The sequence below is a fragment of the Gossypium hirsutum genome, chromosome A08, assembly GCF_007990345.1.
Source record: "Gossypium hirsutum isolate 1008001.06 chromosome A08, Gossypium_hirsutum_v2.1, whole genome shotgun sequence".
Classification (NCBI taxonomy): Eukaryota; Viridiplantae; Streptophyta; class Magnoliopsida; order Malvales; family Malvaceae; genus Gossypium; species Gossypium hirsutum.
Genome location: NC_053431.1, coordinates 6029771 through 6049442, shown reverse-complemented (window position 1 = coordinate 6049442; position 19672 = coordinate 6029771). Strand labels below are relative to the sequence as shown.

Genomic DNA, 19672 nt, shown 5'->3' with positions numbered 1-19672 from the left:
TCATATTAAATCAAAGTTCATGTATAACTTCGAGAGTTATCCCTAATTTAAATTATTCAAAAAATAATATATAAATTTTATACATTTAATAAATTAAAATATTTTTCTCCATCATGATATCATTATAATTTAAGACTTTATATTCTATTATAAACAATAATTACAAAATTTAATTTCTATGTTAATATTATAATAATTTTAGAATAAATAAATTTTTTAATAAATTTTTTTTAAACCCGATCATACGTGGAGACATAATTCTAGTCTAATAATAGTGGTTGTGAAAAATCCAGCGGGCCTTAGGACCAAAATTTTAATTCCACAACGACTTTGTTTTTGGTGGAAAATTAGAACATTCGAAATAAGTCTATATATGAATTTTCGGTCACCTCACACAGTCGTCTATAATTATTATTTTCATCATAGACTGTGTGACTCAGTATCGAATGCACACATGTGCCGCCCTAAGCGCCGCCCTAGTCCTCTTTTGTCTACCACTTGTAAAAAGAAAAGATAGTAAATAATAATAAAAAATGTAGTAACAAGGCTATAAAAGCCATCATAAAACCAAATGTAAAGGAGAATGAGGGATAAAAAAAAACATTGTATTTTCACATAGAGATAAAAAATTTAAAGCAAAAAAAGGTTGATTTTAATTTCTTGTACTCCCTTTGTTCATTTTTCATTTTTGTTATTTTATTTTCTTTATTTTATATATATATACATAATTTAATTGAATTACTTATTTGAATTCCATTGCAAATATGTTTATATTTTTCCCTTTAAATTTATTTATGTATACCATTTATTCCCCAATTTTAAATTATACTTTGTTTATTTCAAACACTTGCCTATATTACTATTTTTTTATATACAATGTTTATATTAAGTTTTATGCTTTATGTATCTTGTTAATTGTTGGTAAGTAAACCTTGTTTCAAATTATTTTGTATAATTATTGATTTATATTATATAGTATGTCATTCTTATATTCTTTTGTATATTCTTACATGGTTGCATTTATATAATTCATCTATGTTACAACTTGTTAATATGTACATTATTCGTTTTAAAATTTTATATAAGTACACATTACTATTGCTATGCACATAATATATATTATATACATATATACATTTTTTGAATCTTGGTTTTTAAATTATTTTGCATAACACTAACTTTAAATTTCCTCTTATAATACTTATTTTGAAGCTCATTTATATGTTAAACTTTATATACTTTATGTATTATTTATTTTTATTTTTATTTATTTTACGATCTATTGTAAATTTTTTGCATGTATTATCTGTTTATGTATATATATATATAATTTAGCTACTTTTAAATTGTTCATTCCAAGTTTATTTGTTTTAACATTTTTACTACCTTTTAAAATATTTTTCTTAAAATAGATTTTTATTTAACCATTTTGGACTTTGAGTCTGGGATTCGGATAGAAGGAAACCTGAATATTGAGGAGTTTTAAATATTATTAGTGTTTAAAAATATATATATTGATAAAATATTTATGTTATTACTAATATTTTAATTTTTATGAAAATTATTATCATTATAAATATTAGATACAAATATATTTATAAAATTATTGTTGTTAATTTAGTGTTTAAATTAAATTATTATTAGAAAATTTTACTGTATCTATTTTTATTGATTTATGGAAATTATAATTATTATTAGGAAAATATATATATTATCGTATTTGAAATTTTCATTATTATGGTTGTTATTATTATTATTATTTTAGTTTTTAAATAAATTTAGAAGTATTTAAAGTGTGGGAAAGATTCGGTCCAAGACTCTAGCAAAAATTATTATTTTTGTTTCTTTAGGGGATCTGGGCAGTAAGGTTTATTAATAAGTTGGGCTAAAATTGGACATAAAGAGGAGTCTGGCCTTGTGGTTAGGCTTGTTAAATAGTAGGAAGGGAGTACGGGTTCGATTCCCTACGTGCGCAAATGTGGGTTTTTATTTTAGAAAAACCAAGGGCTGTCGCAGGTAGGCCTTATTAAATGTTCAGGCTAATTCATGTCAGAAGCAAGCATTTGGCCTAGTGGCTAGGAGGGCGGAGGAGGAGCCTGGGTTCAAGGCGTGGCGTGCGCAGTTTGGGTTGTTTTTAATATGCAGATCGTGGCTAGAATAAGGGTTACGAGGAGTTGCGGGTTTAATTTAACACAAAGAGTGCTTATGGCGCAGTGGCAGTAGCGTGCTGGACATATGGAGAGGGTGCAGGTTTGATTCCGTACCCGAGCGAATTTTGTTTTATTTTTAAAATGGACGAGGCTACAGCAGGTAAGGTTTAATAATTAATGCGACGCTATTATATTTAAGAGCAAGGTCGTGTCCCAGTTGATGGCAGCATGCATGGTAGCCCGGAGGTCTTGTGTTCGAGCTACCTTACACGTAAATAAATTGCTATTTTGCTGCACGTGGGGAAGGTATTTGAACTGGACCGAAACACCCAGACCTTGATTGGAATTTGAATTAAGCAGGTTACTGTACGGGGAAAGAATTTGGGTGTAATTCAAATTAAAATTTTGGCAAAATTAAGGAAGAAATTTTAATTGAATTCAAATTGGAAGGAGGTGGGGTAAGTATTTAAGCCAACTAGGGGGTGTTAGTTGGGGAGTTTTTCGGCTAGTCTCTTGGATTTGAGTAAATTAGCCATTGCTGATTTTTGTTCCCTTTGATTTTTTTTCTTCAGTATATATTTGGGGTATTTTAGAATATTTCCTTTGGGTTTTGATATTTTCTCTTCTTCCATTCCCTTTCCTTATTCTTTTCTTTTCTTTTTCTCTCCATTTACTTTCTCCTCTTCTTTTTCTTTTTTCCTCTATAGCTGAATCTTCCTATCATCTTGTACATCTCCATCTTTTATCAGTCGTTTCTAAACCTTCATAACCATTTGTCATAAAAAGCCGAAATCCCAAAAGCCTATATTTTCTTTTGTGCCTATTTTTCCTAGGCAAATCTTTTTACTTCTCTTCATCATTCTTGATCGATACTCTAGTCCTCTAAACCCCAAGTTTCTGTCAACAAAGCCATTACAAAATCCTTATCTTTTATTCATTGTTACAAAAAGCCGAAAACGCATAGCCATAGGGACACAGCCGGATTTTAATATCACTGAAGGCTCGACTTTTGTTATCATTTGAGGGCTTAGAACTGCATCAGAATCGAGTAGGAATTAAGGGGAATCGTTGACTAAAGGAATCGGTGGTAAGTCCTTCCAACCTAGTCTTTATTTCGTATTTTAGAAAAAAATTGAAACCCCTAAAGGTTAGGGAGGCTGTCGATTTGGGTTTATAGCCCTAAGGGGTTGTGATAACTGTTTTATCTTGATGATAGTGTGATCTAGAGGCTGCTGATTAAGGGCTTGGACAAGGGGAACAAGTGGATCTAAATCTAGTCGCTAATTTCGGCAAAGGTAAGATTGCTAGTGCCTCAGGTGTTATTGGCCGAATAAGGTAAGGGATTAATATGTAGTTCGTTTCGGTAGTTAGATTAATGTGGTAGTAATATAATTGTAGGCAGTTCGTGCGTGGATCTCGTCAACGAATCGTCATAAAATAGGTGTGTAAACGACACCCACTCATAGACTAGATCGGTAAAAGCCGAAAAGCCGAAAAGCGGGCATTTGTGAACTTGCGAGCGTGCGAGCGCTTGCGAGGTGGTTTGGTTGTTAATTTTGGTAATCGCAAGTAGTATGATTGTAGAGTGTGCAATTTCGTGCACTTCGATATATTTGGGCTTAATGGGCCGAAAACGAGTTAGCGGGCCAATGGGCCCAATTCGGTAAAAACGCTCGGTAAGTGCTTCTGCTAATGTGTTAATGGTTAGAATATGTATGTAAACCTTAAAATATTTAAATTATTAGAATACCCTTAAGTAGGAAAATTATCGTTTTACCCCTAGGTGCAAAATGACCGTCATACCCCTGGGGTTAATTTTGACTGAAATGCATGATATTCTGATTATGTTTGTTGTATGCCATGACATGTATATCTGTTGCATGGGGTTGAGTTTTGTTATGGAGGAAGAACCCGTTCTGGTGGTTGTGCCACATATTCCGATATAAGCAGCTTTGCTGTGGATTATAGTTAGTGCCGCAACCGGTGCTAACACTGTAAATGTAGGGATGGCGTGGGTGATTTATTCCCCACAGGAAGTGTAGGGATGGACGGAAGGAAGTGCAGGGTTGGATGGGGTTATCATGCATTAATCATATGAGACTGATTGAAATGGGCCCAACTGTGCTGACATGGGCAAGGCCCAATATATCTCGACTTGTATAGAGCTACGGCCCAGATTGATACTGATATGGGCTAGGCCCAGTATACTCTGTTACTGTAAGGGGCTATGGCCCAGATTAATATTGATATGGGCTAAGGCCCAGTTAACACTGATTTCTGAATAGGGCTTAGGCCCAGTAAAGCTTGAACTGATTTGGGCTCTAGTTGGGATACTTTACACACTGAGTTTTCCAAACTCACCCCCTTTCTCTTCCATCCTTGCAGGTGAGCCCTAGTTGGTGGACTTGGAGCTGGGCGGGATTCAGAGTGGCCACGAAGATTAAGTTTCTGTTTTCTTTAAAATAAGTTTCGCATTTATTATTTTGATCATTTTTATTCTTGTTTAAGTTGTAATAAGGCCGCTCTTTTTATTATTTTTAATATTTTGGGTTATTAAATTGGTTAGCTCTAGGGCGCGTTTTATAAATTACTTATTTTCAAAATATCACGATTTCCGAGAAAAGCTTCCGCAACGTAAATGTTTTCAAAGGAAATAAATATTTTAAATGGACTTAAACTTAATTTGTTGTTCGTGGACAAGTAATATGCTTTAAGTATGGCAATGGATGTGTGCTTGTCTAGGATTGGATCCATGAAGAGCTTGGTACTTAAGCAGTCCAATAGACTCACCTCCTCTTTTCTGGCTTCCTACCTGGTGTACAGCTTCCATTCACTTTAATCTATAACGAAAATATTCTTTTCAAATATTTTTAATTAAAACATGAGTTTTACAATAATGCTCCAATGAGTTTTACATCAAAAAGGGTTTTCAATGAAAACAGGGTTTTCGAAAAACACTTCAATGTGACACGTCAAATTCGGCCGTAACGTCTAGGCCGGGTTTGGGGTGTTACATTTCAATTTTCGTGTTTGTACTTTTCAAAAAATTGTATAATATATTATTGATATATGTTTTCCATATTTGTTACTTTGTTTTGCATCCCCATGTATTATATTATGATTGAGATTGCCAACCTATTTGCTTGAAATCAATCTATTTGCCTGAAATTATTCATTTCATTTTCTTTGTTTCAAATGAATCGAATAAATGCGTTGCAAGTTTGTTTCCATAATCACTCCCTTTTAAAAAAAATAAAAAAATAAAATTTCAAAGCGAGGTAATATTTCGTGTTTGGTAATTCGAGAAATTGTTCCCTAACGTGTTGGGTTTCGATTTTCTGTTTTACCAAATAAATATTCTCTCGAGATTTCGTCCATGTTTTTTTCAAATTAAAAATAAGGCAATATTTCAAATTTAGGAAATTCAAGAAATAGTACCCTAACTTACTAGGTTTCAATTTTTCTTGTTTAACCTAAATAACTAAATATCCTTTTGAAATTTCAAAAGCATGAGTTTTGGAAATTATAAAATGATCTTGTATCGAGGATTTGAAATGTTGTGTCCTATCGTGCTGGGTTGTGCCTTTTCATTTGTTCAAAATAATCGAAGATTCCTTTGGAATTTCACTCACGTTTTCTAAAAACTCTTTAAAATGAAAGAAATGTTCGATGTTTGGCAATTCGGGGAATAGTGCCCTATCGTGTTGGGTTGCAATCTCCCGTTTGTTCAAAATAATCGAATGTCTCTTCGGAATTTCACTCATATCTTCCAAGGTGAGGCAATGGTCAATATTTGGAAATTCGAGGAATCGTGCCCTACTGAGCTGGGTATCGATTTTTCGTTGGACCAAATAGTAGGGCATCCTTTTGTTATTTTCGAATTATAAATTTTCGAACGTCGAAACAAGAAGATTTTGGCAAAGGACTTGGGTTATTCAAATGTTAATAACAAGAACCACATTTCAAAAACATTTTTAATTTTAGACAAAAGAACAGTATTTAATCGATTTGGTACTAATTTTGGGCGTAATGAGGGTGCTAATCCTTCCTCATACGTAACCGACTCCCGAGCCAATTTTCTCATATTTTCGTAGACCAAAATCATTGTTTTAGTAAACCAAAATGTTTTATTAAAACAACCCAAATTTCTAGGTGATCCGATCACACCTAAACAAGAAAAGATTGGTGGCGACTCCATTTTCGCTTTCCAAAAAGTCGATCCATCATTTTTAAATCGAAAAAAAACGAAAAAAATAGTTTCGACAGTATTCATTGACCAAGTCAAGTTTGAGAGAAACCTACATGTGATATTAATATTATTCACTATTGTCAAAACTTGACATAGTTTTACAATTTGTCAAGTCTGTCATATTTATAAATAGTGAACTAAACTCATTTTAGGCCTCTCACATTATATTTTAATATTTTTATATATATTTTTAAATATGATATTTTAATTTAAAATTTAATAATTTATTTGATTAAATTTTAAAATTAAATAAGTTAACATATTATTTACTATTAACATTATAATATATTAAATTTATAAATTACATATATAAAATAAAACATTAAAAAATTATCTATCAGGCCGAATTGAATTTGAGCCTTCAAACTTAAAAGCCCAATTCTTCCACAGGCCAACTTTTTTATCCATATTCATTTTTAGACATCAACTCGAATTTCAAAGGGTACTTTTAAGCTTAAACGGATTACTTCTATAATCTGAAAAACAATTAGCTTTGGAGAAAAATATCAATTATATTTAAAGGTGTTTATAGTTTAATTGAAATCGAATTGATTTAATTTGATTAATCAGTTTGGTGATTAAATTTAATTTGGTGAAAGGTTAATTAATGATTTTTTGAAAATTTGATTATCAATTAATACAATTTGAAGTCGAGTAATTAATCAAATTAATTAAATTAATAAAAATAAATAATATATTATATATAATATATTTTTATATTAACAGTATATTTTTTGAACAATGTAATTTTTATATTAATCAAAATAACTAATATATTATATATAATATATTTTTTTGAACTATTAAAAATAATTAGCAATTATTTCTTTTTATATGTTTTATATTTATTTCAATCAAAAGATAAAATGCTAAATAAGACCTATAATAGGCCAAATTCGTTTGGACTAGAAAACAAAAACAAATGATAAATAAAGAGTCCATTATTAAGTCTATTTACAAAAATAGATTGGCCAAAAAAAAAAGTCCAAAACCCACTATCCTAAATCTAAATTGAAAAAAAAAACCCTAATTCCTCTAGCAGCTGCCCCAGCCACATTAGCAAGCACGCCTCCTGAAGCCCTCCTCTACCACCATTTCACCGAAATGGCAAAGCATGACTCCTCAGCGCCATTGACCTTACCACGAACACCTACAAAAAAAAAAGATAAGAAAAGACAGAAGAACAGAAAGCAAAGACAGAAACAAAAAAGAGAAAACAAAAAAGAATATTGTAATCACTTTGGCTATAAACGCCAAATAAACTCGTTGTATATGTAGGGGAGAAATAAAAAAAATTCAACAAAAAAAATAAAAAAGAACATGTTACAAAGGTGGTTTATTTTTATCTTTTATCTTTTTTTTTTATTTTCGTAAAGAACATAAAAAAAATAGAAACAAGATTTAGAGAAAACTTATCTTGCCGAAAAAGAGGAAACTGAAACGTTTCCACCCCTTTTTTCGAGGTTCGACTAAGTTTTTCATGTTAAAAATCCTAGATCAACATCCCATGTGAGAAAAGGAGTAAAAAGGGGGCGTTTTGGGTATTTTTCAACCACCGGACGCGGCAATCGTCGATGATCGGTGGTCGTGGCAGCCCTTGAGGCCGGAGGGGGAGAGAGTTGAGAAAAAATAAAAAAGAAGAAGGATTTTTTTTAAAACAAAAAAGAGAAATGATTTTTTTTTTAGTTTTTTAAATTTATACAGGAACACTAAATGACGTCATTTTTGGGGCATAGCTTAAAATGCCCAAAACGACGTCGTTTTGAGGAGACACGAATGCCTGACCTGAATTCCTTCAAGATTCGCATGTTTTTTTAAGGGAGGGGATATTTGTTGTTTTGGCCCCTTCGTTTTTTATCTGTTTTAATTTCGTCCTGGGTCCTTTTATTTTATTTTATTTTTACCCCTTTTATTTTATTCTTGATTTAGTCCCCTAACCCACTATGGGCCTAACGTATATGTGGGTGGGATAATTTCCCTTTGAGTCCCTGTACATTTTATCCCGTTTTAATTTAATCATTTATGTTCTGTTTCTTTATAATTTAGGCTTTTAATTTTGTTATATTTTCAATTTACCCCTTTATTCCCTTTTCTTTTTTTTTTCTTTTTCTTTTTTGCAATTCATGCTCTAAATTTTGTTTAAATTTTAATTTAGCCATTTATATATTTAATCTCACCCCTTTACTGTCTGTTATTTAATTTCCAGCACTTTTAATTCCCTTATTTATATTTTTTACCCTTTAAATTACGTAATTTGCATTTTTATTCCTCAAGTTTCTTAATCATTTCATTTTAGTTTTTTTTTTTAACTTTTAAATGTTGATATTATTGTTAAAGGATTATTATTGCTAATTAATTTTTTTTTCATTATTAATATTACACAACCATGATCATAGCATTATCATACTTTTTATTTTTTTATACTATTTTTATCATTGTTAATGTTCCACTTTTTATTTTACTAATTATTGTCGTTTTTAAATAGTATTATTAATCGGCTAAAAATTATTTCAACTATTACTTTTTATTATCTTATTATCATTCTTTACCTGTGTAAGCTATTTTATTATATTTTTGCCACCACCATATTATGTAACACGTTTAAATATTCGTTCATTTCTGTGCCACCACTCGAATAAATCAATCACATATTGCTTTAAATGTTATGCCTATTTTTTATACGATTTATATTTAGTAACTTGAATCAAGGCAATGTTCTTTATTTTGGTGATTCGAGAAATTGTGCCCTAACTTACGGGGTACAATTCTCTCATTGACTTGAAATAATTGGATATACTTCCCCTTTTTTTTAAAAAAAAAAATATTTAAAATATATAAGATTTAGACAATAATTAAACTGTGAGTGTTCTTGTTTTCGAGAATTCGAGATTTTGTGCCCCAATTTATAGGACATGATTTTTTTGTCTTGATCGATTCAAAATGAGAAAACCTCCTCATTAAAAATTCAACTTAGATAGGGACATTTTCAATACCATCAAACAATATCGTGCAAAAAAGGATCGTATTTTAAATTCTCTTCGAATTTTTAATTTTCGACATCAAAACATCAAATAATCAACTAGGTACCAATTTTGGGCATTATGAGAGTGCTAATCCATCCTCATACGTAACCGACTACCGAACCCATTTTCTGGATTTTGTAGACCGAAGATTACCGTTTTAGTAAATCTAAAGTTTTATTAAAATGACCAAGTTTTGAGATGATCCAATCACACCTAAATAAAAAAAGGATTGGTGACAACTCCTTCTTCTTTTTAAAAATAAAAAGTCGATTCAAAAAAAGGTTTCGACAAAACCTATATGCCAATTTTGAAATTTATTTAGCCTTCTAGGCTGTTTTTAAAATTATTTAAGGATATAGGCCGATTTTGAGGAAAAGTTCGTCCAGTTAGCAAGCTTTCCATACTCATATCAAGAAAACTCACCTAGCTGGACACGTTTTTCCTCTTTTTTATTATAATTAATTTCTTTAGTTAGATGGTTAAATGCTAATGGTTTTGTTTTAAGTATTAGGTTTAATTTCTCTCCCACTCATATTTATAATTTTTATTTTAGCTTGTTTTAAGCTTCTTCTTCTTCTTTTTTAATGATTGTTTTTAACATATTAGCTTCCTTAGTTAAAGGGTTAAATAATAATGATTTCATCCTTGAGACCTAAGTAACACATTTGTAATTTTTATTTCATACTGTTTCCAGTTTTTTTTAATTAATAAATATATTATTTTTAATTTTTTATTTTAATTCATCTTTTTAATTAATAACTCTTTTATTCATAAAAATAAATAATAAATATATATTTATATAATAAAAATATATATTTTACATATATAGTTATGTTAAAAATATATGAAATTAGTAACTCCTTTTTATATAATATAAACATCAACTAATTTTTTTTTGATATATTTTTCTTTATATATACTATTTATATGTCAAATATTTATTTTCTCCGCGTATATTGTGGGTATGGTTATTTTTAATATTATAAAATGAAATAATTATTTTTAATATAATTATTATTTCTATATGTAAAATATTTTAAATATCATTGTTTTTTCATATAAAATTAGAGGATCATAAATATTATAAAATAAATACTACACATATAAAAATTATATTTACTTAAAAAATCATATTTGTAATAATTATTTGATTTTATGAATAAAATATTTATTAATTAAAATGAATTAAAATAAAAAATTGAAAATAATATATTTATTAATTAAAAAACTTGAAATAATATGAAATAAAAATTATAAATATATTTAGTAAAGAAGAAATGAATCTGGGTCTTAATAATGAAATCATTATTATTTAACTATTTAACTAATGAAGTTAATATGTTAAAAACGTTCATTAAAAAAAAAGCTTAAAACAACATGAAATAAAAATTATAAGTATAACTGGAAGAGAAATTAAACTTAGGGCTTAAAAGGACAAAATTACCAAGTTTAATCACCCAACCAAAGAAATTAATTGTATTAAAAAAATTAATAAATTGTAAGTTAAAGGGAAAACACATCCAACGAGAAGCGTTTTTCCACACTCTCTTTAAAAACAATATATTTCCCTAAATAAAATTTAAAATGGCGTAAAGGTATAATTTTTTTTAAAAAAGTGACATATCAACCTTATTTAGTTTAGAAATATATAAATTTTAATTAATTTAATTAATGGACTGAATTAATCAAAATATTTCAATTTTGTTAAAAATTTTAAAATATTTCAATTCAGTAAAAATATTTAAGGCTGTGTTTGGTAACCATGAAAACATTTTCCGGAAAATGTTTTTCTAATTTTACGCTGTTTGGTTACATGAAAATATTTTACATAAGTAAAACTTTTCAGAAACACGGTAAAATGGGATGCTTTTTATGTAAACTGTCTTACGGATTTTTTTTCCGTAAGACATTTTCCAAACTCACACTTTCCCTTGCGCCGTTCATCTTCCTTCTTCTTCATCCATCCAGGTATTTTCTACTTTTACTTATTATGTTCTTCTTCTTTCATTTTTCCTTTCGCATAATCTCTTCTAATGGTAGCTTTTCGGTCTTAGGTGCTTTCTCTTTCGCATACAACCGGTATCATCCTTGCGTCGTTCTTCATCTTCTCATCCAGGTAACTTTTCTCCTCTTCTTCTTCCAGTCTTCATCTTTAATTGAAAGTGTAAAAACGTTATTTAAGCAAATATACAGAGGACAGGAGCATTTAAGGGTTTAGACAAATACACCAAAAACCTCACGCTTAGGCTTTTTGTTTTTCCCTTTTCTGCTAATACCCACTTACCCCATCTCTGCAATCTGCTTTTTTTTTCATTTGACAGTTTAAAACATTGAATTGAAGGTTATTGACAGGATTTTCTATTTCTGGATTTTAAACAATTTAAAATTACATATGCTTATCTCCATTTGTTTAAGTTAAATGAGGTTAGTTGATTATCACTTGGAAGTTGTCAAAAAAAAAACTCCTTAAATCATGAAACAAAGACATGTGTGGAAACATTAATGCCATAGTGATGAACTTAGAGATGTTGATTAACGATCTTGACAAACTAGCAGAGGGAAAGGGAGCTCAATTCAGAGGAGCTTACTCTTAAAGAAAAATACCCAGCAAGCTTCTACTAAAAAATCCTAATAAGGTGTGGAGGGTACAACCCCTCCACATGCTTAAGACTTCATGGAGTATAGAATTTTAAAGGATATAAAAAAATACAGGTTACATATATCCTATTCCAGGTGCTTGAAATTCTAAAATTCCAATTTGGAAATCTTCAAATTTTCAAAACGTTTTATGATTAATTTAGGAAAGGCAGTAAATTCATTTTTATGGAATCTACAAATCAAGTTCAAATGATTCTATGGCCGTTCCAAAGCTAACAACATAGTACAAAATCTAACGAGGGACCTCAACTAATAGTCTTTACAAGATAGATATCCTTTAGTGATATATAGACTAATTCCATTTTGATCTGCAGGAAAAAAACAGTTGATAAATAGCTTAAAATTTAGACTATTACACAAGAAACACAAGGCAGTATGCAGTTTATTTCTGAGTTTATTTGTGTTTAGGCAGTATGCCTTTGCAAGTTATATGACTAAAATGCTGTTAAAAGTAGCAGTGGTTTTCTTTATTTTTTCATCTCTGTTTTTTCTTTTGTCATTTTGTCTGAATTGATAATTATTGAGGACGAACTTTACTTACTACTTTTAATCATTTGTAACTGTTTAAGCTTCAAATTTTGAATAACAAAGAGGTATTTTTAAGGTATCTTATGATGGCCATTGCATTCAAAGCTACAAAGATTGGAAGCTTTAAAGTGAGAACTTGGAATAGCATGGAAACAATCACCTAGAGTGACTTGTGGGAATTAGATTTTTGTCTGGTTTGAGGTTTGTTCAACAGATAGGTGTAATTTGGGATTTTAAGGTTCTGTTTGTTGCGATCTGTCTATGTTTATGTTTTTAGGATGGGTCATTTTGTACCTGCTGATTACTTTGTTTTTATGCAGCTTTCATAGTTGTTGTACTAGCAAAAAAAACAATAAGTCAAATAATATATATTTTATTTTTTAAGTTCATGGTTATTGGCAGTGTCTGAATATGCTTACTAGATTTATCATTTTAAAATATGATTTATGATTAAAAAAAAAGTGATGTAAAAGTGTGTAGTTTTTTGCCTTAAGCAATTGGTAGTTCAATTGTCTTTTGGTCTACTATTGTTATCATCACAAAATTAACTTGTAATGGTCTCAATTGAAAATTATTGTCAATCTCATTTTGTTAATAGCAGAAGCAAAAAATGAAACCATATATATATATATATTATAGTAAAGGTTCCAAGTAGGTGCCATTGTTTGTCCATTGGATTTTTTTCCACTGCCATTATAATTGTGCCATAATCTAACAACTATTGGTAGCTTAAATTGATCTTTAAAAAACATACATACATATGTACGCATGTAGTCTTATTATTAAGAATAGAGATCAATTTCAATTGAATATTGTATATAACCAAATTGAATAAAATCGTTTATTTATCAGTTTTCTTAATTTTTTTTAAAATATATATTTATTCTATAATATTTAAAAATTTTCACTAATTGGAAAATAAAATATAATAATCACAAATATGTGTAGGATGTAAAATTTGTTCTATTTGGTACTACAGATTATGATAAATATGTCTTGAATTATGCCTTTTTTTGTTATTATTTATGTTGGGTTTGGTTAGTTAACTCCATTCTTTTTAGTCATGGTAACTTTAGGCATTGCTTGAGTCATTGCTTGAGAAACTTATATATATATGTATGCACTTTAGACAAGATAACTTTTGTCATATATGTGCCCTTATGAAAAGTTTATGTATTTTTTGTAGTGATCAAATATTTGTGTGATATTATTTTGTGTAGATGGATCGTAATCAACATCAAAATGCAATTGTCGGAGTCGTGGCTTCAGTTTTAGCTTTTGGGGCTCTTTGGATAAAAAAATTAAAAACTAGGAAGGAAATTACTTCTCACCCTCGTGTAAATCGAGATTATGAAAGAGAAAATTATATTAATAGTATTTTATATAGTGGTGACCGGCATTGTATTGATATGATAAGGATGAGACCGGTTGTATTTTTTAATTTGTGTGATATTCTTAGTAGAAATAATTTGTTACAATCAACTAAATCGGTGAATATTAGGGAGCAAGTAGTTATATTTTTACATATAATTGGTCATAATGTAAGGTTTCGAGTGATAGGATCTAGATATTATAGATCAATTGAGACAATTCACCGTTACTTTAGGGTTGTATTGAGAGCTGTTTTGAAATTGTATAAGCTAGTTATTAGATTACCTGATGAGTCAATTCCTAGTGAAATCAGAAACAATCCAATGTTTTATCCTTATTTTAAAGATTGTATTGGAGCATTAGATGGAACTCATGTTCGTGCATCCGTTCCACTTAACATTCAAGGAAGATTTCGTAGCCGTAAAGGGGGGACGACACAAAATGTATTGGCTGCCATTACATTTGATTTGAAAAATTTTCGTATGTTCTAGCTGGTTGGGAAGGTAGTGCACATGATTCTCGTATTTTAAGTGATGCACTTTCACGCCCAAGAGGATTAAAAATTCCGGAAGGTAAGAATTATAAAACATTAAATACCAAATAGTTCTACTAAGCTCATATTTTATTAGTAATAATTATGTTTTGTCAAATTGTAGGTAAATATTATCTTGCTGATGCTGGATATGGCATCCGTAATGGATATATTACCCCATATCGTGGTGTTCGATATCATTTAAAAGAGTTTAGTGCTCAAGGGCCTGAAAATGAAAAGGAACTCTTTAATCTTCGTCATTCATCATTGCAAATCACTATTGAACATGTTTTTGGGATTTTGAAGAAACGGTTTCGTGTATTAGATGCTGAACCATTTTGGAATTTTCAAACTCAAGTAGATATAGTTTTGGCTTGTTGCATCATTCATAATCATATCATGGGAGTTAATCCTAGTGATTTTCTTAATCAAGAAAGATTTGATAATATCAACTCTTACGGAGTGAGAAGAAAGAGAAGAAGCAAGAGAATGGTCTGCTAAGAGAGATGAAATTGCACAAACTATGTGGACTGATTATATGGCTAGAAATATTATGTAGGTTTAGGGCTTAGGGTTGTAGTTTCTATATTATGTATGTTTTATTAATTTTTTTTTGTTAATGTTGGATTCTGAAATTTTAGTTTATTATGTTTGTTGGATTCTAAAATTATTATGTCTTGATTTTGTTAGATATTGATTATGTTTCAAGCTTGTTAGATATTGAATTTATTATGTTTTAAGCTTGTTGGATATTGAAATGATTGACAATGACAATTATTAATGTAGAATGGGTAAGGGCAACCAAGAAGGAACCTCCAAGCAATTCAGGTGGACAAAACCGATGGAACATCTTTTTCTTGAAATTTTAGCTGAGGAGGCCCACAAAGAAAATAAGCCTTCTAATACTTTCAAAGCAGCTTCTATTAATCGAGTTGTCGAAGCTATTTCTGAAAAATTTCAAGTCCAATGCGATGCAAAACATGTGGAAAATCATTTGAGGACTGTAAAGAAACAGTAGCAGATTATATGCACAATTCAGGGTGAAAGTGGTTTTGGATAGGATGATAACATGAAAATGATCACATGTGATAGAGCGACATATGATGCAGCAGTAATGGTAATATATGTATGTATATGTTAAGTATATTTCAATTATTTTTTACTTGTTATTCTAATTTTATATAATATCCAACAGGCACACAAGAAGTATGAACCATTTTTGAATAAAAGCATTGATCATTATGATGAAATGGCTTTGGTTGTTGGCAAAGATATGGCAACAGGGAGTTTTGCCCGAACATTTGCTGACATAGATTTGGATGATGATAACATAGGTTCAGTGCCTATAGACTGCAAGAATGAAGCGACTGAAGAGGTAAGAACAAATGTATCTTCATCTGGCACATCCAAACGTAAAAGAAAAAAGGCTCAAGAAAGTGTCGAAGATGAACAAATTAAACTTGTGAGTGAACAACTTGGCGAAATTGGTAATGCTTTGAAACAATTTACTGCGGATAAGACACCACATCTTTACAAAGAAGTGATGTCAATGGAGGTAGAAGGATTTGATGATGACTTCCTTTGTTCTGTGTTTGATTATTTAGTGAGTCATGAATCTGAGGCAAAAGCTTTTTTAGTTAAAAGAAAGAAGCATAGAAAAATTTGGCTTCAAAAATTTTCTCAAGGTTGAAGATATTGATAATGTGGTGTAATATTAGTTATGCACTTGGACAATGTTGTTATAATGTGCTGTAATATTAGTTATCATGTGGTGTAATATTAGTTATGCACTTGGATAATGTTGTTGTTATCATGTAGTGTAATACTAATTATGCATTTGGATAATATTATTAATTTCTAGTATTAATTGTGGTTTGGAAGCTAATTTATAATTATTCAATCCTTGTTTTTTATTTTTTTATAACACAATTACAAATAATTATTTGACTTTGGTTGTTTTCAATTTAGGACAGTTAATATTCTAGTTTAATAATTGAGTATTATTATATATTTAAAATGATTTATTTATTTATAAATAAATCATTGCAATACATGTTAAAAACAATTTAAAATATAAATGTATTAATATATATATAAAATAAATTCAATCAAACAAAGAAAAGATAATAAATTCTTTAAATATATAAATTTTTATTATAAAACAGCTTTTCAGGAAAATATTTTCAAGAAATTTACCAAACAACAGAAAACATTTTACACAGATTCATCCAAACACCAGAAAAATAAATCATTTTCCATAAATTATTTTCCAGAAAATCATTTTCCGAAAAATATTTTAGCCTAAAAAGTATTTCAATTTTATTAATATTAAAAGTTTTTTACATTTCCAACAATTCAATTAATAATAATTGGGTTTAAATATTACCCGAATCGTGGGACTACCCCTAATTATAACATAAGATATTTAATGAGGATCCTAAAACTCTGCATTACAGATCGAATATAAACTCCCATTAAAATTTCTACAGACAAACGCAAAATCCCCGTTCTGTTTTTCATTCTAATTTTTCTCTGTACTTGAGCTAGGGCTTTTACTACGGTGCCCTCTCTCTAGGGTTTTACGATCTTCAAGCAATTAGCTTCGATTCTGAGTCGTTTCGCAATGCCTCGGTACGGATCTTTACAAATTCGTCCAACCTTAATTAAAGTTCTCGCTACCAACAAATTTTCATTAACAATTTATGGATATGTTTATTTGGATTCAAATTTTGCAGGTATTACTGTGATTATTGCGATACTTATTTGACCCATGACTCTGTAAGTTTCCTATTTCTTTTCTTTTGGGTCAAATTTTTGGTTGAATTTTACGAAAATTAATTAACTTCATTAGTTTGAGTTATCGCTTTTACAATAATTGATTACCGTTCTTTTTTCTTTCCGGGTTTAAATTTCAGCCATCAGTTAGAAAGCAACACAATGCAGGTTACAAGCACAAGGTAATTTGTAGAGATTTTTGTCTTTGTATTGATTGATGTTGTGAGTTATACATTTTTTTTTTTGCTGAATTTTTTTGTATGTAATTTTAGGCGAATGTTAGAACTTACTATCAGCAATTTGAGGAGCAACAGACCCAGAGCTTAATAGACCAAAGGATCAAGGAACATCTTGGTCAAGCTGCGGCTTTCCAGCAGGTTGGAGCTGCTTTCAATCAACATTTAATGGCCCAGAGGCCTCGACTTCCTGTTATGTCGATTCCTGGGGCTCCATTACCTGTAAACCAACCGATGGTCCCAGGCATGAGGCCCCGTGTTCTGCCAAGACCAATTCCAGGTGCCCCAGGTGAGATGCGAATTAGATTCATATTAGCATATTTCGTGTTCTTGCTAGTATGGGGTTTCAGTCTTTGGTTAATAAACATATCCCATCCCGAATTGATGTTGCGACTTGTGATGGTGAACTTGATGAAACTTTTGCATGCTTGTTTTGTTTCCATTGAACTGCTTTTTTGCATACACTGTCTCATTCTTGGGGCTGCACTGTTACCTGTAAATCATCCAATAGTCCTAGGATGAGGCCCCATAGTCTGCCAAGACCATTTCTAGATGCTCCATGTAAGATTTCATATGTACTAGTATTATTCGTGTTCTTGCTGATACGGGGTTTGGTTATTTGGTTATTAGTATTATCATGAATTTATGTGGTGCTTGTGAACTTGGGGAATTTCTTACTTGTTTGCATACCAATAGAGATACTTTATATGTTAAGCACTTCATCTTGTTTGATTGGCTCTGGCGTCGGCTTTTCCATTATGGATCTCAAATACAAACATAAAATGGAATTGAATTTAAAAATATTAAATTTTCATTTTGGTTTCATTGCCAGGTTATATTCCCGTTCCAGGCATGCCACCAATGATGGCACCACCTGGTGCTCCTTTGCCTGGACAAGTAAATGGCCTTCCACGACCTCCTACATTGGCTCCCCCAACAACAGTTTCTGGAACTGCAACGACACCCAGTTCTTCTAACGGAGCACCCACTACATCTGCACCATATCAGGCCAATCCTACTGCCCCAACAAGTGGCGGGTTTGACAATTTCAATGCCAACGCACAACCTTCTGAAGCTAATCAGTAATCTGGTAAAATCCACGCGCCTTCCTTCTGTACCTAAAGAGATTAAGCCCATGGATGCTGTTGAACATGAAGTTTTCCAATGACTACCGCTGCATGCTAATAGTTTTAGAAGGGTTATTTATGTATTAGACTTGAAGCATATGGAGAATGTGATAACTTGATAAAAGACAAACTTTGACATTGTTGTTTTCCTTTTGGCATTTTTAAGGCCAATGTAGAAATTCAAACTTAAGCTGGGATTATGCAATGGTTGATTTATGATTATCACAGTTTGGCATTGGTTTGGGATATGTGTTTGTGCGAACATATACTTGATTTATCAGTTTTTGAGGAGGCGGGGGGGAATGGGTGACATTACTGATTTTTTTAATAATAAATGTGAGGTTTTTTTTCTTTCCTGATAATTATAGGGAAGGAATTGCAAATGTTAGAATTTATAGTATATACAATCATATCAGATCCTGTAAGGATTGTTGCTTGAAGGATAAATTACATCCAAAAGTAATTAAATTATTAATAAATTTAGGTTTTGCTCACTCAGAATAAAAAAAAAAAGTAAAATTGTTGTTGTATTGCCTGTACTGTTTGCATCAAATCAATTTTGTTCTACTTGTTACTGAGTACTGCTCCACCATATTGATTGTCGAATGGTCGCTTGAAACTTGTTAGTCAAATTTTTTTTGTTTAGAAAGAACTTAACCAAATAATTTAAATAGAAACTTTCAAATAATTCAATGGTTTAAATGAAATTTTTTTGAATAATTTAATGATTATTTTATAATTTTTTAAAATTAAATGATGAAAATGTAAATTTATTAATCACCTTGTTTATCCTACTTGAAAATAGAATTCTGACGTCTGACGGGTTCGTTTTTTGTCACAAACATTGGGTTGGATTTAGGGCAGTTCTGGACAAATCCACCAGAAATATTTATTGAAGTACCTATCTTCTAATTTTATAAATATATATTAGTTAAGACTCTTTTAACTTTTATAAAACCTTATCAAATAAAAAATAATATAATATAAAACATCAAGAATACTAGTTGAGACATTTTATTTTCA

At 30.2% G+C, this 19672-nt stretch overlaps 2 protein-coding genes across 3 annotated transcripts; both read left to right on the top strand.

The window, feature by feature from the left end:
- Positions 1-11261: 11261 nt before the first annotated feature.
- On the top strand, positions 11262-16378 carry LOC107949861 (uncharacterized). Of its 2 annotated transcripts, XM_041075735.1 has the most exons (4): positions 11301-11390; positions 11477-11538; positions 15298-15628; positions 15707-16378. In XM_041075735.1, exons 3-4 carry the CDS (start codon positions 15581-15583, stop codon positions 16199-16201), a joined length of 543 nt encoding a protein of 180 aa, XP_040931669.1. In that variant the 5' UTR covers positions 11301-11390; positions 11477-11538; positions 15298-15580; the 3' UTR covers positions 16202-16378. The 2 variants fall into 2 exon arrangements, 1 of the variants encoding a protein (XP_040931669.1); XR_001697932.2 differs by lacking the exons at positions 15298-15628; positions 15707-16378 and adding an exon at positions 12685-12997 and having other exon boundaries at positions 11262-11390.
- Positions 16379-16916: 538 nt separating this feature from the next.
- On the top strand, positions 16917-18871 carry LOC107949854 (U1 small nuclear ribonucleoprotein C). Its single transcript, XM_016884628.2, has 5 exons — positions 16917-17142; positions 17247-17289; positions 17427-17468; positions 17559-17811; positions 18355-18871. Exons 1-5 carry the CDS (start codon positions 17135-17137, stop codon positions 18606-18608), a joined length of 600 nt encoding a protein of 199 aa, XP_016740117.1. The 5' UTR covers positions 16917-17134; the 3' UTR covers positions 18609-18871.
- The last annotated feature ends 801 nt before the right edge of the window (positions 18872-19672 follow it).

Bases quoted from the DNA above. Each gene is read 5' to 3' on its own strand.
- LOC107949861 (XM_041075735.1), top strand. From the start codon at position 15,581: ATGAAAATGATCACATGTGATAGAGCGACATATGATGCAGCAGTAATG. The intron at 15,629-15,706 runs GTAATATATGTA...AATATCCAACAG, and splicing joins CATATGATGCAGCAGTAATG to GCACACAAGAAGTATGAACC.
- LOC107949854 (XM_016884628.2), top strand. The intron at 17,290-17,426 runs GTAAGTTTCCTA...TTTAAATTTCAG, and splicing joins CTTATTTGACCCATGACTCT to CCATCAGTTAGAAAGCAACA. The intron at 17,469-17,558 runs GTAATTTGTAGA...ATGTAATTTTAG, and splicing joins ATGCAGGTTACAAGCACAAG to GCGAATGTTAGAACTTACTA.